Here is a 25591-nt window from a genome sequence, read left to right on the forward strand (position 1 = left end):
AGCCGCAGACAGGATGTAAGCAAGCGCAGCTATGTTCCCACAAAAATTTACATTTCCTAACTTGAATGTGTCACAAAACCCATTTGACTTCCACCTCTCCACCAATTAAAAATCCTTTGCTGACAGCCCATAGTTTACTTGCAACAGAAGGAAAGGGAGGCTTCTTGGTTAAACAAGGCAATGGCTAATCTTTGGTCTTCCCATGTTTGTTTTCTTGGTTTCATTTAGGAGGAAAGCCTAATTCAGGCATTAGTTCTTATTGGATAGGTCAAGATGACCAGAATCATTATTTTCATCCAAAGCCTTGTCTTCAGTAATTTAAAAGGCTTCTAATGCCAGTTTTTATGCTAAGCAGCACATGGAATATTACATTCAAAAAGCCCTGTTGGGGGGTGCCTGGGTTGTTAAGTGGGTTAAGCCACTGCCTTGGGCTTGGGTCTTGCTCTCAGGGTCCTGAGACCCTGAGGTCCCCGCATCAGGCTCTCTGCTCAGGAGGGAGCCTGCTTCCCCTCTCTCTCTCCGCCTGCTGTTCTGCCTACTTGTGATCTCTCTCCCTCTCTCTGCCAAATAAATAAATAAAAATCTTAAAAAAAAAAAAATGAAGTAGTAACTAGAACAGAATTTGTACACAAATGAACGAATCAAGAATTAAAAAATTCTGGGAAAATGCTTAATCTCCTTCGTACTCTTCAAGTTCGTTTTATATCTAAGATTTTATTTCTTTCACAAAGATTATAAATGTAAATTCATCTGTATAGTCACATATTTTTATGTAAAATAAAACCGTACCCTCACAATTCTACATGTTCTTAAAACTACTGCTAAATTCTGTCCTGTTGGTAAGGTTTACTATTAGGCAGTTCACTAACCCTGTGGGATAGGAGCAAAGTCCTTGTTCTCAAATTTTTTTTTTTACTGTTAAACACATCAATCAAGGTAAGTACAAAAATATTTATTAAAAAAAATACAGTTGTACTTCGATGAGTTGAAAGTTCCAGGAGCTTTTCTGTTCCCATGTCACTAAGCCCTTGATTTTTCACATTAAGGGGGGGAAGAAAAAAAGCTAACTAAGCATGTTAGTTGAAGCACCTTTTTCCCAGTCACGATCCCATTATTGATCCTCTGCATAAAAATTATGTGAGGAGCCACTGAGTGATGGACCTCGGCTTTGAGAGGTATTCTATGGACTGCTGCCTTGATGGGAAGTTTCTGTGTTCATTCAACACCTCTGTGTTACACGGTCTTCCTGTGGGGTGGGGAAAAAGCAGAAAATACCTTATTTGCTGCATGAATAGGACCATTCAAGGGTGCGGGGCACAACTACCATGTTTTAAAACCTAAATGCAGATTTCCTTATGAATTCTAAAAGCACAGTGAAGATAGGGATTTCTATAAATCAGTGTTCTGCATCAAAAAGTCCTTTTCCTGTACCCTACCTGCTTGCTTCTAAATGAACAACTACAACCAAACACCTCAAGAAAATGGAGGAAAAGGAAATTAAGGTAGCCTCCATATTATATCTTAATATTCATTGGGAGAGAATTATGTTCAGTTGCACAGTTGCTGGTGTTTATTGTGTTTATGAACAAGTTGACATAAAAATGAAAGATTCTCCTGATCAGTGCCTATAATTATGATGGCTTTTCCTCAAATATGCAAATATAGTTACAACCATCCTATCAAGAAGGTACAGTAAATGTCCTAATCAAAAGCATACCTCTGTACAAATACTTAGTAGGTAAGGTATGTTATTTATAGTCTTGAAAGGCTTTTGGATTTTAAAGAGCCCTTACTTTTGAGAGTTCTTATTTTGATGTGTGGTCTCTCAGTTGTATCATTTTCTTAATGATCGAAATTCTTTATGTTTAACTTTGAAATAATGTTAGAGGCCAAAAAAACTGTCTTGGCACCCCTTATTCCCATTCCTCTTTAGTTTTAAGAAAAGGAATTCAGGTGCCTGCTCCAAAGTAGGACTAGCTCTCCCTCTCCAACCTCTTAACCTCTCCCATAGCCAAAGAGTTATTTTGGAAAATGAACTGTTTTGATTTAAAAACCACCATACTGGGGCACCTGGGTGGCTGAGTGGGTTAAGCCTCTGCCTTCGGCTCAGGTCATGGTCTGGGGGTCATGGGATTGGGCCCTGTGTTGGGCTCTCTGCTCGGTGGGGAGCCTGCTTCCCTCTCTCTCCCTCTGCCTGCCTCTCTGCCTACTTGTGATCTCTGTCAAATAAATAAATCTTAAAAAAAAAAACCACCATACTCTGTTAAATGAACCAAACTAGGATGAGGCATAAACAGATGATGATTAACAAAGTTTTAAGCAAAATGGGTGGAAAATACACTGAAAAAATTTTTTTATTTTAAAAGATTTTATTTTTAAGTAATCTTTACACCCAAGGTGGAGCTCTAACTCACAACTCTGAGATCAAGTCACATGCTCCACCAACTGGTGCCCCTGAAAAAAGTAATATATAATAAATACTTACACAACCATATCAAGCTTTCTCTGTCTTTTCCATACCTTATTAAAAACTTGAGATTTACTCTCAACTTCCAAGCTTTGTGCATCACTATCTGCTCCAACCGTATCCATAATATTGCTCCCACAATTCTGTGTGTTATAGCCACTATCCATCTGCCAGGGAAGAGGAAAAAACACTAAGGATAACACTGCAAACTAACTCAGCCACAAAATTAGAGGAACTCTTATGTCTAAGTAAAATTAAAAATATTTATATAAAATGTATTTCTGAATTATATACTCACATAAAATACCAGTTAACAGGTATATATATAAAATAAGTAGAGTTATATATATAAAAATATATATAAAAATATATAAAATATTTAAGTGAATATTTAAGTGAATACTACCATTTGCAAGTAAACAATACAATGTACTATTTAATACTGGTCATATTTAATAATACTATTTAATATTGATTATAATGAAATTTAAAATATAGAACTATAAAAGGTAATTCTATACAGAACTGGTTGTTCTTCAAGGTTGTCACTGTATTAAACTATTCCTTTTGATAAAATACATCTTGTAGTGTCCTTTGTAATCTGTGAACGAGCCACTATGAACTTGCTTTCCTGTTACTTTCACAACCGTTAGATAAAAGTGAGGATTACAATAAAACTCAAAGAAGCTCTCAATTCCCGAAATTGATAAAACTAACTGAGCTAGGAAATAAATGGAAATCTGCCACTTCACTTTCCCAAGCCCAAGCTCCCTAAACCACGCTAGACCCCAGCTACGAATATATACACCCATGTCCATCTGTCACCTCTTGGTCCCCTATAAAAGTGGAAGGGTTACTTGTGTTAATCCTCTTACCTCTTACCAGAACTCTAGATTCTATCCCATCTCACAGACCTCAGTTTCCTATGTATAAAATTCATTACTATTTTATATATTATATTTATTCCATCTGCTGTAAGGCATCATGAGGATTAGATTCTAACTGTAAAACCATAAAAGACTCTTAATCTCACAAAACAAACCTGAGGGTTGCTGGGGGTAGGAGGGTAGGGAGAGGGTGGTGGGGTTATGGACACTGGGGAGGCTATGTGCTATGATGGGTGCTGTGAAGTGTGTAAGCCTGACGATTCACAGACCTGTACCCCTGAGGCTAATAACACATTATATGTTAATTAAAAAAAAAAGATTCTAACTAAAATACTTGCCCTGATCTCTGGTACATGAAAAGGATACATAGTTGATACCTATTATTATTAATTATCCTGCCCAATTTCTAGTTTTCTTTGTTCTTTTTACTCTTCTCCCTCTCAACTTAAATATGCTAGTTTCTCCCATCTAAAGTAAAAACAAAGTTAAAAAACTACAAAAAGATCTTGGATTTGAACGTTCTTTTCTGACTATGATACCCCTTCCCCTCACAACACAGTTTCTTCAGTTTTCTACACATAATTCTTCACTACTTCACCTCCTTTACCCTCCTTCCACTCACTTTTCATCACTCTACCCTGGCGTCGTTCACTCACCAAATTACTTCCGTTATTAACTCAACAGCCACTTTTTAAGCCCCATATCCCTTGCTCTTACTTTCACAGCAATAACCATTCTTTGGTTAAGATGTTATATTAACACTATGCTTTTCCTCATGTCCCTCTCTCTGGCTGGTCCCTCTCAGTTTCCTTTGGGGGCTCTGCTTCCTTTAACAAACCCCTGACGTCTCCTCAGGGTTCCAAACATCAAATGGCTTGTGTTCTCACTTTATACAGTCCTTCTGGTTGAACTTACCTATACATTTATTCTGTTTTCATTCCAAACATTTAACAAATAGCTATTACACATAAGTTCTGGGATAAACAAAAACATATATGACTGCTCGATAAATGGTCTGAATGGAAAGAAGGCAAAGTGTACATGGAATTATGAAAGCATATAATGGGATCTAGCTTGGCTAGTGTGATCACGGAGGGCTCCTTTGAGGAAGTGATTATTAAGTTGTGAACTAAAAAACTAATAGGAGTTAACTAGGTAAAGTGGGAGAGACAGGAATTCTAAGCTGTGGAGGGGAAAGGCTCTTTGTTTAAAACTCTGGAAAGCTAATGTGACTGAACGAAGAGAATAAAAGGAAACAAAATGAAGCTGACGAGTAAGGTAAAGGTCAGACTATTAGATGCTTTGCTAGCCATGCTACAGATTTTTAAATTAATACCAAAAGCAAAAACAAAACAACCCCCTCCACCCACAAAAGGCCTTAGAAGTTAATGATGCACAAACAAAAATGAGATAAAAAATATAGCGGAAGGATTTTTAAAAATTGGAGAAGTACAAGGAAATTCCAGAAAGAAAAGTGAAAGTGAGAGAGGAGAAATCCAAGATATTATTAAAAAAAAAAAAAAAGATTGAAGAGGTGAAGGGCATGAGTTTACAGATCGTTAGGCTCTGCTAAATGCCCAGTACTGTGGACAAAAAGATACCCACGCCGAAGAATCGCTGAAATTTCTGAACACTGTAGACAAAGAGAAGATTTTATACATGTCCAGGGGTGGGTAAAAAGAGACCAGATACAAAAGATTAAGTATTGGTTTCAGATCCCTCACCAGCAATAATGAAATAGAATCAATGAAACAATGCCTTCAAAGTCTGAAGGACAATTATTTCCAAACTCTCATGTGAGAGAATGAAGAATACATGATCAGACATGCAGTATCTAAAATATGTACTCCTTTTCACACAGCTTCCAGAAAATGTGTTCCAGTAAAGTAAGAGGTAAACCAGGAAAGAGAAGAATGGAATGCAGAAAACAGAAGACAGAACATAGGAAAGGTGAAGAGAATTCCCATTGTGAAGGGACATTCTGGGATGACAGCTTGTACCGCAGTTGGAAGCTAACCAGCCCACAATAAAGCAAGTCAAAAGGCCCTGAGAAAATATGGCTATCTTCAAGTGTCTTCAAGTAGCCTTTGTGGTAGGAAAATAAGAATGTCTGAAGTTTCTAAACTATCAAATGCTCTACCAATGGTAAATATTATTACGATATGGCCCAAAGCGTCAAACTGAAACTGACTGGTAGATATCCCAGACAGCATATTTTAGCTCAATATAAGGCAGAGGCCTGTAATGGTAAGAGAAACCCCAAAATGGATTATATTCCCCTGCAGGCACTCAAGCATAGAGAGGATGACAATTTAGTAGTGATATAGGCTTCTGATGGGTAGTTGAGTTAGATGATTAAAGTGTATTTCAATGAAAGCATTTTGATTCTTTTATAAATGTTCTGGAAAAAAAAAAAAAGTAGTGAGGAAAAGTTAATACCTTGAAGGCTAAGTTTGATGTAAGTGCTCTTTCACTTAGGAACCAAATTTAGAAGCTAACAGATATAAAAGCAATTCTAGTGTATTTTTCTGAGCAACGATCTTGGAAGTCAGGAGAGACAATATAGACATAAAAACATGAGCAGATGATTATATTTAATTTTGGGTCATTTAGAATCCTCCTGTGAGTTTCAAATTTTAGCATTCTGAAAAGGTGGGAGAATTATGATGGGAAAATTAAATGACTGACTACTATAATGTGGTCGGAAAAGCACCTGACACACTGAACACCACGTTCATGTCAGCTATTACCATGAGTCAGTACAAACTCAGATTCAGGAACTTGAGCTCTAAAGCCATACATACTGCAGGATTCAAATCTTGGCACCACTACTTGCTACCAATGAAGGTAATTTACTTAACCTCTCTGACCCTCAGTTTCCTCATCTGTAAAATGGGGATAACTGTCCACCTATTTCACAAGAGCGTTGTGAAGATTCAATAAATTAACACATGTAAAGTACAGTGAATGTGGGGCGCCTGGGTGGCTCAGTGGGTTAAGCCTCTGCCTTCAGTTCAGGTCATGATCTCAGGGTCCTGGGATCGAGCCCCGCATTGTGCACTCTGCTCAGCAGGGAGTCTGCTTTCCCCCCCACCTGCCTGCCTCTCTGCCTACTTATGATCTCTCTGTCAAATAAATATTTAAGAACAACAACAAAAATACCAGTGAATGTGACTATTAAATATACACCATCAGTCCCAATTAAAAGAAACTAACCCTCTTAGTATCATCGTGTATTGATACTTCTAAAAAGTTGTATAATACTCTAGTCCTTACATTTAACCCATTTTCTTAGTATAACCTCAGAAAAAGAAAGAATAAGGGAGAAAGTAAAGGACTCCAGAGTATTAAAATTTCTTACCTGAATGTTACTGTTTTCACAAGGAATGACACTGCTCTCCGCAAGAGGTGACATGCATATATGAGAGTTTTCAATACTGAAGGCAATCCCATTCACAAAATCAGTGATGGGCATACTCCCATTATCAACTGGCTCCTTAATCCAAGTGTTCTCATCTGCTATTTCTATGGGATCAACCATATCCACAGTGTTGTTCTCTTTCTCACTTTCAATATCCTGCAACAGTGCTAATTCTTTCTCAGAAGTGCTGGACTGATTCTGTGTAATAGACATGGCGGTCACTACCAAATGTGCGCCATGGGCAGCAGTGTCACTCTTCACCTGCCGCAGGGGTACTCCACCCGTGTCCATGGCTGGTGACGAGGCATCTGCGCAAGGAAGATTCAGCTGATCTTCTTCGTCTTCCCCGTGAGCTTCAAGAGCAAAAGGTATCTGAATCAGGGACGTCCGACACTGTGTACCACCTGTGCACATCTCGAGTCTCATGGGAGACCAATTCTTAATTGGTGAGCAGCCATCTATATAAGGACTTCTGATGCATGGATTAGTAATTCCATTAGAATGTGTTGTTCCAGACGAATTATCAGGGGAATGAAAAGTAAACTTTCTTTGTTCTAAAAGATTGAAAGGGAAAAATTCCATCATAAGAACATGCAAATGGAAAAGACATTACTAAGGTTTTAATGCCCGAAAAACTGGATTTCTAGAAGAGTGTACTGTTTACTGAAGTGAAGTTTTAGGGTTAAAAAAGAACAGCACAAATGATTGTGTCTCAATAAGTAGGATAAGACTCTTCAAAATGAATTCCTCTGGCACTTCCATTTAATTAAAAAAAATAATTTATTCTCTGAGAATTATTTCCTCATAAACACATTGCTCCTATAGTAATAGTGCTCATATACAAAGAAGATACTGGACAAATCAGCAGAGAGCTACAAGTTAATAGCTATACCTGGTAAATGAAGCAGGTAAATACCTTGCAAAAACAGTATAAGCAATGTTAAAAGGCATGCAAAAAATTGTAAAATAATATTTGCAATAAGAAAGAGCTTAACAATAATAATCAAAATGGTAAAGGTGCTTTAAAATATAATGCTTCTTATAACTTCACTGGCTTAACAAAAACAGAAGTTTAAAAAAAAGGGCAAGGGCCCAGAAACAATCCTCCCAATGGCAAATAAACATGAAATGGTCAGCCACACAAACAATAAAAAAATACAGAAGTTAAAGCAATAAGAAAGCATTTGTTTAACAAAACAAATGAACTGTGAAGTATGAACTAAGAATCCCTCCCCTCAAATAAAGGAAAGTATTTGGAAAGAGTTCAAAAGCATCATAATCAAAGACACAAAAATTAAAGCAGTAAGAAACTCTTTTGTAATACAACAAATTAAGAAACATCACAAAGAATGGTAATACCAGTACTTCTAAATGGGAGAAACTGGCTTTCTTACATACTATTGATAAAAATTTCAATTGATGCAACCTTTTATGAAGAAAATTTGACAAAATTCATCAAGATCCTTAAAAACGTTCACCTCCTTTGACCAAATCTACTGAGAATTTAAATACAGTGTATAAACAAAAATAATTATTTTAATAAAAAATTAGAAGTAAGGTTCATCAGTGGTTGAAAACAAATGAGATATCCATGATCAATGATTAAAAATCACTGTTTCATACAATAATAAATGATTTGAAAGACCTATGAAAATGTTCACAGTACAATTCTTTGTGAAAAAAAACAGACCACTTGGGGCACCTGGGTGGTTCACGGGGTTAAAGACTCTGCCTTCCGCTCGGGTCATGATCCTGGGGTTCTGGGATCGGGCCCCGCATCGGGCTCTACGCTTAACGGGAAGCCTGCTTCCCCCATCTCTCTCTCTGCCTGCCTCTCTGCCTACTTGTGATCTCTGTCAAATAAATAAATTAAAAACAAAACAAAAACAAAACAAAATAAAAAACAAATCATAGAACTATGGGGTGTCTATCTCCTCATAAAAGTACACATGTATTTATGCAAAAAAATATATACATACATACACTAACAAAAGTAGTTTTCAGGTTTCCAATTTTATTATGAATAACTCTTAACTTTTTCAAAAGGAGTTACAATTTTTTTTTTTCTGAGAAACTAACACATTGCAAAGAGAAACACGTAAATTTCCACACACTATATTTACCTTAAAAGTCTGACTCAAACAAATATATCTTTACAAAATATGAATACCTGATTACCAAATTCTGAAAGTACAGGTCAGAAGGCACACAGAAATCAACTTAACTCTAAATTTGCCATCTTTCTTTGATTCCCTTTACAAGAACACTTGATAATAAATACTGCTAATCAGATGGCCGTATTAAACTACTCTAGTTTAATACTAGAGTAGAACTTTGTTGAGAATCCAGGTTTTGAAGGTAAACTGTTCCTTTTGTAAAAAACAAACAAACAAACAAAAAAACACCAGTTTTTAAATTTTTGAAGATTAGTAATCATTTAGAAGCTCTACAGTTAGAACAAGTTAAAGAAGAGTGTCTTTAATAACAAATGTTGGTAAACGTAAAAATTGAAATTAGGGATTTTCTTATGAGACATACCTGAGAGTGGAGTCTTTCCTATTTGAAATGCAATTGGTGAGAAAGTGGGTGAAGTAAGAGGTGAAGGGCTGGTTATACTTCCCAAGCTGTATTTCTTTGCACTGTCCTGAATAGGGCTGGAAGAAAACTGCCCCTGTGATAAAAATAAAATTATACTATTCTCTTTCTCAATTTGTTATACCATATGCTATTTACTTTCATCTTCAAAACACGTTTACAAAGTAGGTCATTAAAAACTTTGGTCATTCACCAAAAGGCAAAGCATCTTATAATGAGAACAATTAAGAAGACTGTTAGAAACATTTTGAAATAGAGTATGTTGGTTAAAATAAAATATAAATGCCATGTTTTAAACAAACCATTCTATTTCATAGGAGCAGCTACTTATGAGCACCTTTAAATTAGATTACTCAATTAATGTCAATCCAGTTGTGGTGTACTGAAAACCTTACCTGTACTGAAAACAACTTACACTGAAATTCCTTGAGACTCATGACTAATCTGATCCTGTATACACCTAAATATAAAAATGGAGTCTCACCAAAACATTCCTGACTAATGACAAAATGTGAACTAGGCTAACCCTCATGAGATATAAAGTCCAAAGGCAACCATTCGGTCCCTGAGCACAAAATGAGTGTCCAGGTCCATCTATAGCCAACTACACAGCACACTTCAAGCACGACGTCTTACCGAACTTGGTGTCTGCACAGGGCTCCTACACCGTACAGGAGATAAATCTATCGAATAAAAAACCTCCAGTGAGGCTTGAGCACCACAAGGACTTCTGGGAGAAGCTGGAGTTAAGGAGTCAGAAATACTTCCGTTGCCATCTAAAAACAGCTTTCTTCTGAGGGATGAAGAACTGAGGTTTCCAGGAGACTGATCTGAAAATTCATCAGCTCTAAAATAGTCACCTATATTTAATAATAGCAGAAGTAAAGACAAAAGTAGTCATTTTAAAGAGCAATTATTCTTCAGTTACGTGATTTTTTTAAAAAAGAGCATGTAGGGGCGCCTGGGTGGTTCAGTGGGTTGGGGTCTCTGTCTTTGGCTCAGGCGTGGTCCCGGGGTCCTGGGATTGAGCCCCACATCGGGTTCTCTGCTTGGTGGGGGCCTGCTTCCCCTCTCTCTGTCTCTGCCTGCCTCTCTACCTACTTAGGATCTCTGTCAAATAAATAAATAAAATCTTTGAAAACAAAACAAAAAACCCAGCATGTACTATTTATTTGAATTTTGTTCAAAAAAGAGGGCAAAGTTTAATTGCATAGGTGACATTTGAAATATGAAATTACTCCTTCTTTTTTGAATACTTCATTATTAGTGTAAGTAAACCAATAAGATGTGCTGATGAATAGTTTATGTCTACAGCAAAATTCATTATGACAAAAAGGCTAATCAGGCCAAGTTAAAGAAAAAGAAAGTTTAGGACTATATCCCCACTTCTTTAGAAAGACACACTGCCACCTACTTCCATTTACAAAAAGCCATCAAAACAAAACCTTCTGTCTAAGTTATTAAAGGTTTAAACAAATACAATACTTACCTAATACATTTTCTAAATTAAAATCCACAGGAAGAGACAGCAATGTCTGACAAGCAGCTGGAAGTAAGCAGATAAATAAATACAAACATGGATAAATCAATGCAAGCATATTACATGCAATTTACCATGTGCTTCCCAATCAACCATCTCCCCATGATGTTCCAGCCAAATTGAATTATTTCATTTATGCATTCTATTAAAAACATGCCACCCTTCTATAAGCAGTTTGCCACCCCTTCAAGCTCTGACATAAACGTGTTAGTGGTAAGAGTTAATTTCTGGTTGTACTGCTGGCTCTGAAAAGAAGCCCATCTCCATAGCTGACCCCCAAAGAACATGGATTTAAACTGCATGGGTTTACTGAAATGTCCATGTTTTTCAATAAATACAGTACAGTACTATATAAATGTAGTTTATCTTCCTGACGATTTTCTTAACGGTTTCTTCTAACTTACTTTATTGTAAGAATACACTACATAATACATGACGTACAAAATACCTGTTACTTGACTATGTTATTAGTAAGGCTTTCAGTCAACAGTAGACTACTAGCAGTTAAATTCTGTGGGAGTAAAAAAGTTATATATGGATTTTTGAGTGCATAGGGGCTGGTACCCTTGCCCCCCATGTTGTTCAAGGATCAAGTGTATTGGGTACAGATATCCTAATTATTCACAAATATTCAGAAAAATGCTTTCCAACACCAGAAATCGACTCACATGCTTCAAATAACAGTAACACACACACACACTACTGCTATTTCTAAAACATGGAGGAACATATGTATTCTAATTTTTAAAAAAAAACATTAGCTCTCCTATGGCTCATTCATAATTAAATAATTTTGATTTCAGAGTAAAGTGTTATCACAAAAACTGAATTTAAAATCAAATGTAGCTTAATGTGGAACATTCTTCATTTCAGATTATATTCACACTCACCATTGTTTTTCTCAGAATGGATGGTCAGTTTTCGTCCAACTGGAGATTCACTAGTTATATTAATACCTATAAAACATTTTAAGTGTCAAATCTTACATTTCATATTCTCCATATACTTTAAGGGTGACCTTTTCCAGAGTAAAAAAACAAAAAAAAAGGTGAAAACTTTCATTTTATAACAGTTTTAAAATAAGTATCTGAACATAAAATAATTTGGCATGCTTCTATTAGTTTTTTAAATTTTGAAGAAGCACAAAGATAAAACTTGAAGAACTACCACAGCAAATAAAGAGAAACAAATAACTCTTTTTAAGGAAAGTATGGTTACTCTGTATTTATGTCAATCTTAAAAGACTGAGGATGCACGTTAGTCAAACCTCAAAGTCCTCAGACAGATCTCTGTTGCTTAATGCTTTTGCAAAATGGGTTATATAAATTGTCTGAATTAAAATGCCAGATCATTTCAACAAAACCTAAAGTTTGGTAAAACTATGTTCAGTTTATTTTCATAGCAGGAATCAAAGGTAGGGCTGCAATTTTTTTTTAATAATTTTTTTGAAGATTTTATTTATTTGACAGAGAGAGACAGTGAGAGAGGGAACACAAGCAGGGGGAGTGGGAGAGGCTTCCCACAGAGCAGGGAGGGCTGATGCAGGGCTCGATCCCAGGACCCTAGGATCATGACCTGAGCTGAAGGCAGAAGCTTAATGACAGCCACCCAGGCGCCCCTGCAAATATTTTTTTTAATTGAAAATTAATGACTACTAAGTTTTATAACTTGAAAATCATGAGATTAAAAAAAACCACAATGACTAAAATGACTAATATAAACAAAATTAAAGGAAGGAAAAGGCAAGGAGACAAAAAACAAAAAAAAATGCCAGAAGGCTTAAAGAACATTATAGAATAAAGTCTAGTAACCTAATAAACTGAAATAAGTAAATGGGTGAATGAGTAAGTGGGTGGTGGGTAAATAAATTAGAGTATCCTAGTAAATAATGTCAGAATGAATAAAAAATAAATAAATAAAAATCCTACATTTGAATGCTTTCTTTGCTGTAAGCAGTGTGACCTATAAAGCAAATATAACCAAGGCACTCTGCTGCAGAAAACCCTACAATGTCCTTGATCTTCAGGATAGAGTCCAAACACCTCAGCATCGCAGAAAGCCCTTCAAAACCTTGTCTGTCTCTAGTACAGTTGTTCTCCAACTAAACACTATTTATTTGAGCACCATAAAGAAACCAGGTTCTCTCTCACATTTAGCTATTTCTCATACTATTTTGACTTTTCTCCCTTATTTGCTTAGTCTGGTTAATTAGGTCTCAGCTGAAATTATCTTCTACCAGCATGCCTTCCCTCACCTCCTTAGATCAGAAAGACACCAACTGCAACATTACTATGCTTTTTAACTCTATTGCAAGTGTTTCCTTGGTTGTTTCCTCCTGGAAGGACTTAAATAAGCTTAAAACACAATCAAATGAGAAAAAAAAATTATGCACTTGAGTACATCAAAATAAAAATTTCTTTGCAATCAACAGCATCAAGAACAAAAATGGCATACCTATGACAGAATGGGAGATGGTATATGAAATGTTTAGAACCAATAGAACTTTGTTAAACAAGGTATCTTAGAAATTACCAAGAAAAAAAAAAGACAGCAACTCCAATAAAAATATAACCGATAAATTATAAATAGCTATTTTACAAGAAAGGAAATTTCAAAGACCATTAGTATATAAAGAAATGAAAACTTCAACAATCATTTAGACTGTTAAACAACCCATCAGGAACTTATCAGATAAAGGGCTAGTATCCAAAATCTTAAAGATCTTAAAAAAGCAGTAAATCCAGTCAAGAAATGGGCAGAAGACATGAACAGACATTTCTCCAAAGAAGATATACAAATGTACAACAGACACATGCAAAAATGCTCAACATCAAAACCACAATGAGATACCACCTCACACCAGTCAGAATGGCTAAAATTAACAAGTCAGGAAACAACAGATGCTGGTAAGGATGTGGAGAAAGGGGAACCCTCTTACATTGCGGGTGGGAATGCAAGCTGGTGCAGCCACTCTGGAAAACAGCATGGGGATTCCTCAAAAAGTTAAAAACAGAGCTACCCTATGACCAGCAATTGCACTACTAGGTATTGACCCTGAAGATACAAATGCAGTGATTCAAGCATACAATGTTCATAGCAGTAACGTCCACAATAGCCAAACTATGCAAAGGGTCCAATGTTCAATGACAGATGAATGGATAAGGAAGATGTGGTATATATGCACAATGGAATATTACTCAGTCACCAAAAAATGAAATCTTGCCATTTGCAACGATGTGGATAGAACTAGAGGGTATTAGGCTAAGTGAAATAAGTCAATCGGAGAAAGACAATTATCATATGATATCACTCATATTTGGAATTGAAGAAACAAAACACAGAAGCATAGAGGAAGGGAGAGAAAAATAAAACAAGACAATATCAGCGGAGACAAACTAAAAAAGACTCTTAATCTTGAGAAACAAATTGAGGGTCACTGGAGGGGAGGTAGGTAGGGGGATGAGGTAATTGGATGTTGGGCATTAATGAGCACTGGGTGTTATATACAACAGGTGAATCACTGAACTCTACTCCTGATACTAAATAATACACTGTATGTTAATTAATTGAATGTAAGTAAAATTAATTTTAAAAAAGGAAAGGCAAGCATTTGAAAGCTGGATAATGCCAAGTGCTGGCAGGGATGTGGGGATGTAGGAATCCTAGACACTGCTGGTGGTCACGTAGACTGTGCAGTCATTCTGGAGAAGGGGGCCACTGCATAGTCAAAACAGGTAAACACACAGTCTATGTGCTAGGAATTCTCAGTCTATGTGTATATGCCAAAGCAATTCTCATTCATGTCCATAAATAGAAACACGTGAGGATATTCACTGAAGCACCTTGCTGCACAAGTATTAATAATAGTAAAAGTTAACAGCATAAGCCACTGTGAATAAACCAAAGCATTTCTGCCTTTGCCTACCAGTAAAAAGACCACATCAGAAGGTAGATTCACCTGTTCAAAAATCAACGTGAAAGGAGTTGGGGGAAAAAAACCAGTGTCAATGAAAATGTCACCCTGGATAGAAATTTTAGATCTAGGAGAGACAACTACATAGTTCACCTCCTTTATTTTACAAGCTGAGGTCTAAAAAGAGACTGAATAATTTGATCAAGATAACCCCTATAGGTGATATATATAAAGTATACATATAAAGCATATATATAGAGAGAGAGAGATAGAGAGAGAGAGGGAGAGATAGATTGGGAGGAGCAGGAGGTCTCCAGTTCTGGTCTCCATCCACTACTGCATGCTACCTTCAGTTTGTTGTGGCTGAGAACAGACTCCAGCTGAGAACGTCTAGCTGTGAATCCAGGTTCTACCACTTTTATTCTTCGTCATCCTGAACAAGTGCTTCAACCTTTCTAAAACTAGATTTTCTCATCAAGTGAGGCCCATAAGAGTACCTCCCTCAGGTAAGCTATTATAAGGAATTACTGAAAGCACTTAGCACTGTCTGGCATATGGCAAGGGCTCAATCCATTTTACCAATTAACTGTATTTTTGATAAAGAATGGAACAGTCCTTCTTATGCTGAGAGCATAATTAATGTATACTATATAGGAAAGTGGGCAATTTCACTGAAATGTACAAGTGAAATACACAAGTGATACTTGAACACTGCTCACAACTCAAGGGACAATGAGAGCAAATAAAAGATAACTATTTCCTGAAGTCAAAAAAATAAAAGATTACTGGTTTGTCCTTCAATTTCCTTATTAATTTTGTATATAATCAGCTATATTATACTGCCCTAGAGGTCAAGTGTCCACATTTCCTCTGCCTTTATAAGAAATCAGCAAATTAGCAAAAAGCAATTTAAGAACTTCATTTTAAATATTAACCTTGAAAATTAGGCAGAAATCACCAACAACTCAGTTCTTGATTCAGTACCAACTATTTCTGCATCAGTGGATCCTCTATCACCATCATAACTGATATTCACAAATGTCATGAAGAAAAAATTAAATTCAGAATAAAACACCCAAAAGTAAGAATTCTGTACATTTTATTCACATTTTCAGTTGTAACCTCTAAGCAGTTTTTTGTTGTTGATGCACAATGTTATATTAATTTTATGTGTACAAAATAGTAATTTGACGACTCTATACCACTCTGTATGTTATGCTCTGCTTACAAGTGTAGCTACCCTCTGTCACCATACAGCACTATTACAATATCACTGACTATATTCTCTATGCTGTGCCTTTTATACTCACGACTTGTTCATACTTGAAAACCAGACCCTTAAAAGGTTACATCTTCTGGTATCCAGAAATCTAGCATGTATCCTTATCAAAGCAGAGAAGCTGACACTTCACTATATATTGCTTTACATTCACTAAGTTTTACGACTATATGATTTTTACGATTTTTATTCATATGATTTTTAGTACACTCACATTTACTGGAATGATACTCTGAAAGCTGTTTCCCTTCATGATCAGTCCAAGGAGAGGGTACAATGACATCTTTTGTGAAAAACTAGAAAAATTAAAGTCATACAATTAGGCATAATTTCCCCCCAAATACAAACAAGTACCCATGTTATTTTCAAAAAAATCATTAAACATGTTACATAGACTTTATAGTAACATTTAAAAATTTTAATACTTAAAAGCACAAATGACCAAAAGTAAAATAGAAGAAATGTAAAGTATAGATAAAGAGAATTGTTAATACTTCAACCATTGGAACTTAAAACTTGCAAATTAATCTAAGGGCATTGATCATAGAGAAATATTTTTAATCCCTCCCAATTTGGGGAGGGTGGTGAAGATAACAAAAGAGAGGATGAAGAAAGCAGCAATAAATGGAAATAGATGTATACAAGCAGGTATGAATGGTGTGCTGGAAAAGGCTTATCCTGGCTCTCAAGATCTAATTATTAAATTTTCAGGAATTTTGTGCATCACTTGTTAAAGTCAATGCTAAAAACTTGTAAACTTACAATATATAAAACAAAAAGGTAACAAACGCCCTAACTCATTATTCACTAATTACTGAACACTTCCCAGTATCCATGCTCTTGAGATTCATAGTGGCTTTTGCAACAGCATGGTGGGACTCCCACATATACTGTGGGCTGTGGCACTTCCTTTACCATTGGGTAACGTCCCAGCACTCATTTGAAACTGGCCATGGCTGGGTATTTACATTAGAGATAACAGCAATCGCTAGAAATCATACTCCTCCTGCAGAGGGCTAGCTGTTAAACCAGTACACCAGTATACTCAAATGGAGAAAAGAGCATTTGGATACAGGTCTTTCCTTTTTGCATTCCAGTATAAAATAAAGTCTAACACAGTATTTTTCCCTTTCCTCTCTCTGTTTTGGAAGGAACTCAAAACAATTCTTTTTTTCTTCCCTTCCCTTTCCTTTTTTTTTTGGAAATGTGGGGCTTGAACACACAATTCCAAGATCAAGAGTCATCTGTTCTAAGGACTGAACCAGCCAGGCATCCCCAAAACATTTTCTTTATATTTCGCTATACATGTGGTAAAGAACAATTTCCTTGACACAAGGAAAGATGTAAAAGAAAAAGGGGGGAGCGGCAGAGATTACGATAAGTACAATTTCCAGAAAAAAATATAAAGGACCCACCAACTAACAAAGCAATATGTTTAGTTCACTCAAAATGAAAAACATATAAATCCAAATTAACAAGATGAAATTTTTAAAGTGATAAGAATATAAATTAAGAAGCTGAATAATAACCATTATTGTAGGCATGAAAAAACAGCATGTATCAGAACACAGCCAGGAGTAAAAACTGCTATAACCTTTTGGGAGGGCGGTATGGCAAAATTTACCAAAACTGAGAACACAAACCTCCTGACTTAGCAAGTATGTTGCCATTACACAAAGATATATGCACAAGTGTGTTCACTGAAGCATTATTTGTGATAGCAAAACACCAAACACAAGCTATGTATCTATCAGTAGGGGCTGAGTTAGGTTATAACACAGTCATTCAAAGGAATACTATGCTGTTACTAAAAATCAGTATGTGTTAATAATAATAAAAAAAAACCCTATGAAACGTTATTAAGCAAAAAAGTGAGATGCAAAACAATATGAGAATGATAATCCTATTTGTTAAAGATCATTTATTGTTATATACATAAAATTAATCTGAAAGTATAAAAGTCACATAGTTACTTTTAGTAAGTAAGGGGAAACAAGAAGTTCTTCATTTTCATTTTGTAATTTTTCTTTGAAGTGTAAATTTTGTTTTCTTTTGACTATGCACATAATTATTCTTTCAAAAATTTATATATTTGAAAATATTTGTTTCTGATCATTGACTTGTTTCTGATACACTGAGACTGACCCTAATTTTCCCTCTGACTTCATTTTCTTAAATTTTCTGCTGAATTTCCCTTTAAAGTTGAGGATTCTAAAGGGAAAGCATATTTTCTAAAATGTTGGGAAATGCGATCCAGTCTGAGAATATTCAACTGTGGTGGAAACATGTGATTACATCAGAATGAAAATTCTGAAGTTACTATATAAAGAAGTACAATGTTTGAGAGGAGTAAAGCACATGCAGTGGTTTTTGAAGAAATATGCTGTATCTGCAACCCAAGCCAACACTAGAAAAATAAGTGCAGGAGGGGCCAGAGCATCATTTAATCTCTACATAGTCCATAGTGGAAGTCTTCTGGCATGTAGAAGAGCCAAATATAGCTAAGGAATAGAGATGGGTAGAGGGGGCTAGCAAGGGAAAAAGGAAAAACAGATGTTGCCATGACATAAAGATTTTCTGGGCAATAATTAGATAAATAAGCCTGGCTTGCACTCTAAGAGGAGATTATCAAAGGAGCAAAAAGTGAAAAACTTAATTTATTATTTTTTATTTAAAAAAAACCCTACATTTGAAATAAACTTTTTACTATGTTTTAGTAAGGTATTTTATTTCATGAAATATATTCTATGCCTTAAAAATTCAAAGCATTAACAACAACATTGCTGCCAAAGCCAATCTCGATTTTCAAGGTCTAAAAAGATTCAACTTTCTCTACATATAAACTCCAAGATGAAACAGAAGTTTGTGCTCATCTGTATGCTGAAGGCACAAGGAAGAGACAAACTGGCTAAACCCTGAAAATGAAAAGATAAATAAAGCGTAACACTGGCCAAAAAAAAGAATGTAGCCTAGGGGAAAGAAGCACTAAACCAAATCATTACAGTATCACAAGAGCACTATGACAGGCGCTGGCATAGCTGAACATCGGTTTTATGGGAGCACAGAAGGGAACCAGACACAGCTGGGGACAGGCCAGGCTGGTGGCGATCCGGAAGAGTAAAGGATTTGAAGGAAGTCTTCCTAAAAGAGGTGATGTGCACGCAGAATTGATGCTTAACTGGCTTTATGATCAGTAACAGTTTTAAGTTACCTCTTCAATGGCTTTTTGTCTTTTGTCTTCCACATCTTTATCTATTCTATACAGAGATAAAGAAGAAACATAACCATGCCATTACTTCAGCTGATTGAACATTTAAAATAATAAGCTTTCAAAGAAATAATTTCATTCTGTTGAAAACTGGCAAATGTTAGTCTTATTTTAAGAGCAAAATTGGTATCTTATCACATTCAGTAAATGACAGTATTTAGGTATTTGACATTGTGCTGTTAGGCTTACCTCCCTCTTTCCCATTCAGTTTGAATGGAATAGTATTTTCTGTTAAAGGGCTTACATTGATAAAATTTTTAAATTACTATTAACAACATAAAGTAATTTGAATGAACTTTGTCCTTTAACCATCGTAAATTAAGAAGTATTTCATTCCACAGAAATCTAAAAATTGTCCGGATTCTCTTTCTTCAGTTATAGCAAGCTTATCATAGCTATAATTTTAGAATCAACTCTTACTCTGAAATAGAAGAAAAGAAACTATCACCCTTACAGTTCTGAATAAAGATGAAAAAATATTAATTATGAAATAATGACAATATAGAATTCTGTCCAAATGATTTTTTTCCCACTTTGATACAATTTGCAATTATAACAACACAAACTTATTAGCTACAAGATTTAACATAAAATGTTGGGTCTCGAGCACAAGGCATAGATTTGCCAAGGACTAAGCAGCTAGCCTTGGAGGACCACTTCAATCTATCCCAAGGAAGATTATTTGCTTTCTGTTAATAAATTGGTAAAATACTTCTTCTCACAATTCAAATGATTGTCACTCAAAATGTTTCACATATGTATTTGTGGCTTTAACAAACCTTATCTAAGAATGTATGTTTCACAAATTAAAATCAAATGAATTTTTCAAGTAAAGGAATGATGAGAAAATACGTTACAATGATAATCCATATATCTCAGCTTGAACAACAGCCATTTTGGGGACAAATAACTCAGTTGTATCTCATGTACATAAGCCAGGTCAAAATAACAGTGCATAATAATAATAGCCTATAATATTTACTAAGCTCTGATTTAGTATCACCTCATTCAGAAACATTTTCTGCTTCATCAGAGGGACTTTAAGAACCTGAAATATTCAGGCAATTGCTAGCAGCCCTGAAAATTAGTTTAGACAAATATTATAGAACCTGATCACTGAGGGTTCTCAGAAGTCAAGGAGGACAGAGTACCCCGACCATTACATCCAAGAACACCAGCATGACGCATACCCATTACAGGAATACCCTGAATGGATCCTGAGTAGGGGAGGGCCTTTTCAGGATCGCTCACCTTCCGTATGGATGGACTCATTTGTTTACACCCATCTGCCTTACAGTTATCATTTTTTTATGTGGAGCAGTAATAAAGAGTGGGAAGCACTGAAATTGGAAACTCGGATTAGATAGGAAGAGACACTAGAAGTCACTGCTTGTTTCTAAGAATGAATCAGAATGTTTTGTTGAGAATGTACTCACTATCCACTGGGGAAGCCGTAATCATTTACTGAATTACATTAGTTAATTAAAATTAGGATCTTTCTCACTCTTTTCTCCTCTTTTGTATTACAAATCTACCTACTGAAATACACCAATCACCCATTATTTTGGACTGACAACATGTACCTTGGGATAAAAATTAAAAGCTGGTCACACCAGTGTTCAATTATTTCAAATATTTAAAACATCAGACTATACAAATGACATCAACAAGAATTCCCCAAACTATTAACAAACACTATTACTTATAATTATAAATTACAGTAATATGTAATCAAAAGCTAGGTCTGTTCCACTGAAGAAGTGCAAGTTCTCCCTACACTGGACATCATCAAGCAGACTGCCACCAGTCTGAGGCACACCAGTGCTTGGAAATCTACGTAACACATCAAAAAGTTAAGGCTGCTCTGATTAATAGATTGACTTCAATACAATGTAGTTTAGATTTCCTAAGGGTGTTATATCAAAGTTGGGTGATATCTAGAAAAGCTCTCTCTGTTGCTAATGAATACCCTTTCATTCAATGTGCTTTTGAGATTTTAGGCTTCCCCAAACATAGATGGCAATGAAAGAGCATTTTGCTTTACCCCATACCACCATAAAGAAAAATAAAAAAATTCAGTGGGAGAAGCCACAATCATGTAGAAAGGTACAAATTTCAAAATATTCTTCCCTCTACCAAGTACTGGAAAGCACAGCTATCCCATAATCCCATAAGTAGCAGAGGAAAGTTATCTCTTAAAAAAAAAAAAAATTCCTACTAAGGTTTGCAAGGAAATCTCTTTCTGGATAGAGCTCTTTGAACTCACTCTTCATTTAGATACAATAAATCTGTCTCAGAATTTTTCCTCCCTGATATCTTTACATATAAATATATCCAACCTTTGGAATTTCCCATCTCTCTTCACTTAAGAATATCTTATTATACTTAGATACAAAAAAGGAAAACTTACCGAGAATGACTTAAGTATAAAGCTTGACGATGAATGTCTTCTGGGTCTATTTCTACAGGATTTATTACAGCTAGTTGATCAATAGACCATCTAAATTTCCCTGGAGTCTTAACAAAAGAAAGTGAACTTATGAGTAAAAGCAAACTAAAATAGTTCATCAAAATGCTAACAGATGTCAGCTTCGGAAATAACGTGACTGGTTATAATGCAAAAGTATTTCAAACCTTGTATTTTAAAATTTGTCTTTACCACTAAATTAAATGGTAAATGGTAATCAAATCACACTAAATCAACTTACAGGACTGTATTTTAAAATATCCAAATCTTCCATCTGGGTGATTTTTGTTTTTTTTTAAACTATTTTTTTTAAGATTTATTTGTCAGAGAGACAGAGAGCGTGCGCACACAAGCGCATGTGCACAAGCAGGGAGTGGCAGGCAAAGGGAGAAGAAGGCTCCCTGCTGAGCAAGGAGCCCAGTGTGGGACTTGATCTGAGCCAAAGGCAGATGTTTAACCAACTGAGCCACCCAGGTGTCCCAACTGGGTGATTTTTTTTTTTTTTTTGACGGAGAGAGATGACAAGCAGGCAGAGAGGCAGGCAGAGAGAGAGGAGGAAGCAGGCTCCCTGCTGAGCAGAGAGCCCGATGCGGGGCTTGATCCCAGGACCCTGGGATCATGACCTGAGCCGAAGGCAGCGGCTTAACCCACTGAGTCACCCAGGCGCCCCCCAACTGGGTGATTTTTAAAATCATGTAATAATGGGGAAAAAAAAATCACAGGAGAGTATAAAGGTATAGAAATTCCTCATCAGTTAATGAGAAATTGCTCATCAGTGACGCAACATACCAAAGTAAAAGTAAAAATCTCTTATAGAGTTATCAAAGTTCTTTACTCTCACTAAGAATGAACTGAATGAAGTCCTAAGTACAGAAGTGCCTGCAAAAACTCATAAAACAGTTGATACTTAAAATAATTATGAAAATGGTAATCACAGCTGCTTTTCTGCATTCAACTATCCAACTGAACCAAAAATTTACCCAAATCCTAATCTGTAATTCCTAATGCATTTTTAATAAAATCAGGCTTAAAAATCCAACATTCCACACATTCTGGCTTTGAGGATTATTTTGCAGCTAATCTACTTATTCTAGATTACCAGATAACTAAAATTTAATACAGTTCAATCAAAAATCATGAGGTCAGATTTATGACAATATAAAGTCTGTAACTGTAAAACTTTACTTGCTCTTAGTTTAACAGATATGAAAGCATAGCATAAACAGCAATGCACTTGGCAGTTTTTCCAGGTAATTTACTAGGTTAAAAGATCATACTTCAAAAGAACTCCAGTGTAGCAAATAACAATAAAAATAAGCTAAAGCTACAAAGTCTTCCCTAATCTACAAAAGAGCACTTTCCTTTCCATATCACCCTTGATCGCCCTAACCACTAATACCACATACATTGTTTTGAAGTTGCTAGATTAGTTATGTCTTTTCCTTTAGAGTATATGTTGGCTTCTTTTTATACAACTGCAAGCTAGAGTTGGGGGAAATCAGAGGGGGAGACAAACCTTGACAGACTGTGGACTCTAAGAAACGGACTGAGGGTTTTGGAGGAGAGGGGGGTGGGGGGTTGGGTGAGCCTGGTAGTGGGTATAACGGAGGGTACATATTGCATGGAGCACTGGGTGTGGTGCATAAACAATTAATTTTGGAACACTGAAAAAAAATAAAATAAAGTTTAAAAAAAGAAAAATTAAAAAATTATTATTTTATGACATGTGAAAATTACATGAAATTCAAATGTCCATAAAGAAAGCTTATTGAAACACAGCCAGGTTTCATGCTTTTCCTATTGCCTATGGCTGCTTTTGTGATACAAGGCAGAGGTGACTAGTTGTAACAGCAACAAGATGACCTGCGAAGCCTGAAATATTTACTTTGTGGCGCTTAACAGAAGAAGCTTGCTGATTCCTGCATTAGAATACAAGCTCCTTGAGAGTTTGTGTCTAATGACCCTCACTACTTCTCTATGCCTAGTACTTTATCTAACACAACAGCATTCAAATAGATTTGCTGAATAAATGAGAATAGATAATTAGATGACACAGCTTCTTCTCAAATATAGTATTAATAAACATATCACCAATCATAGTATCTAGCTACACCCAGTTTCAGGAAGTCAACACGTTATCCACTGAAAGAAAAAAAAAGAAAAATTCTAACTCAAAAAAAAAAAAAATCTACTTAACTTATATTTAGCCCAATCACACACTATAGTGAACATTACAGCTAAAAGAGCACATTTCAAACATATGTGCTCCAGGGGAAGTTTTTCCCTTAACTTCCGAAGAAAGATGTTTACATTTAAAATAATTCGTATACACTAGTCAAGAATAACTTACTGGTAATTTCCTTGATTTAAAAACAGAAGGGCTGGAGAGAGTTTGTTCATGGAGATTAGAATAATCACCAGGGCTTTCAAAAGGATTCAAAACTGGGATCCTTCCTGGAGTTTCCGGTGTTATCTGCATCCTTGATTCTTTGACATCTCCCATAGCAGAGAGAGAAAACTAAAAAGAAATAATTATGAACAATAAAACCACAAGGTTCCACATTGATTTTTGACAACTAAAATGTATTCAAGAAACATACTTCGCAAAAAAAAAAAAAAATCCTCAAAATCTAACGCTTTGGGGGTCTTATTGTTATTATTATTATTTTTACAGTTCACAAAGAGGCCTCACATACATTTTCTAAAGCGACCCTTGAAATAATCTTAAAAGCTAGAGACGTACGCTACTTGTGATATCATTTTGCAGAAGACTTAGGCTCAGAAAGTTAAGTGGCACACAGGCAGCAGTCAACCACATATGAATAAGCTCAGGTCTGCTTTCGAGGCAACTCAAGGAGCAGACACAAAACTCTTCAACGAAAAGACTTCTACCTATAGTTTCTTTATTCATTACTGCAAGTCTCTAAAGACTCTAAACATCCTTCGGATATCCCAACAATTACCTCTTAAACTACAGTTGCTAAACAACAATGACTGGTAGCAAGCAAATACGTGACGAGGAAGCTTGTGCACGCGCGTGTGTCCTCCACTTCCACTTCAGCCCCGCTTCAAGAAGTGTGACTGATTAGAGCAGGGAAATTAACCGCCTCCTTTGGTTGCCTCTCCTCAAACCTCCTCTTTTCCGCTAAAAACCCAGGGTAGCATGCGAGACTGCACTTACTTTCAGTCAAAGGGGGACAAGACTAGGGAGAAAGAATCTACTTCTTGGAAGGCTGAAGCAGCTGGCTTCCTTGGGAGAAGAGAAGAGGTGGACACTCACGCCAGTGTCACTCCCAAGCCCACACGATCACTGCTCGGCGCCCCCCACCCCATCCCCTTCCGCACCTATTCCCTCGCTGCTCCCATTCACCCCGGGGACAGCGGGCAGGTGGGTCGGGAGAAAGGAAAAGTGGGCTCTCCGGTTCAAAACAGGAGGAAAGGCCAGGGACGACAAAGAACGTACCTAGTGTTGTGTATAAAAAGGCAGCCCCCCAAACAGGCGACTCCTGGGCGCTCCCGAGGGGCCAGTCCAGCTTCCACGACAGGCATAGACTCTTTAACTCCCCGCTTCCGCGCTGTCTTAGGCCAACCAGGGCACGGGCCCTGAGGGGAACTGGCCAATCGCGTCGAGCCGCTGTCCGCGAACCAACCAATGACATCGAGGCCGCGTAGTAAGTTCGAATGGCAACTCCTCGCTTCGCATTCCGCGCAGAGTAACGAGGCTCCAAATTTAAATCAACGCAGCCTCACGCCG

The 25591-nt window shown here is 36.4% G+C and overlaps 1 protein-coding gene across 2 annotated transcripts; it reads right to left on the reverse strand.

Moving 5' to 3' along the window:
* Positions 1-931: 931 nt before the first annotated feature.
* Positions 932-25519, reverse strand: BORA (BORA aurora kinase A activator). Of its 2 annotated transcripts, none has more exons than XM_045080636.1 (12): positions 25301-25519; positions 24188-24355; positions 21781-21887; positions 19314-19359; positions 16317-16398; positions 11801-11866; positions 10860-10916; positions 10007-10230; positions 9314-9446; positions 6716-7329; positions 2523-2634; positions 932-1251 (listed from the first exon to the last, which is right to left on the reverse strand). In XM_045080636.1, exons 2-12 carry the CDS (start codon positions 24338-24340, stop codon positions 1220-1222), a joined length of 1626 nt encoding a protein of 541 aa, XP_044936571.1. In that variant the 5' UTR covers positions 24341-24355; positions 25301-25519; the 3' UTR covers positions 932-1219. The 2 variants fall into 2 exon arrangements, with proteins under 2 accessions (XP_044936571.1, XP_004775129.2); XM_004775072.3 differs by having other exon boundaries at positions 932-1246; positions 2521-2634.
* Positions 25520-25591: the final 72 nt, after the last annotated feature.

The sequence above is a fragment of the Mustela putorius genome, unplaced genomic scaffold (genome assembly GCF_011764305.1).
Source record: "Mustela putorius furo isolate JIRA1106 unplaced genomic scaffold, ASM1176430v1.1 tig00000480_pilon_pilon_pilon, whole genome shotgun sequence".
Taxonomy (NCBI): Eukaryota; Metazoa; Chordata; class Mammalia; order Carnivora; family Mustelidae; genus Mustela; species Mustela putorius.

Excerpts from the sequence above, each read along its gene's own strand:
- BORA (XM_045080636.1), bottom strand. The coding sequence starts at position 24,340 with ATGGGAGATGTCAAAGAATCAAGGATGCAGATAACACCGGAAACTCCA. Across the intron at positions 10,231-10,859 it reads TAATTTAGAAAATGTATTAG|GTGACTATTTTAGAGCTGAT; the intron begins GTAAGTATTGTA and ends TATTAAATATAG. Across the intron at positions 1,252-2,522 it reads TAAATCTCAAGTTTTTAATA|CACAGGAAGACCGTGTAACA; the intron begins AGGTATGGAAAA and ends TTTTCCCCACCC.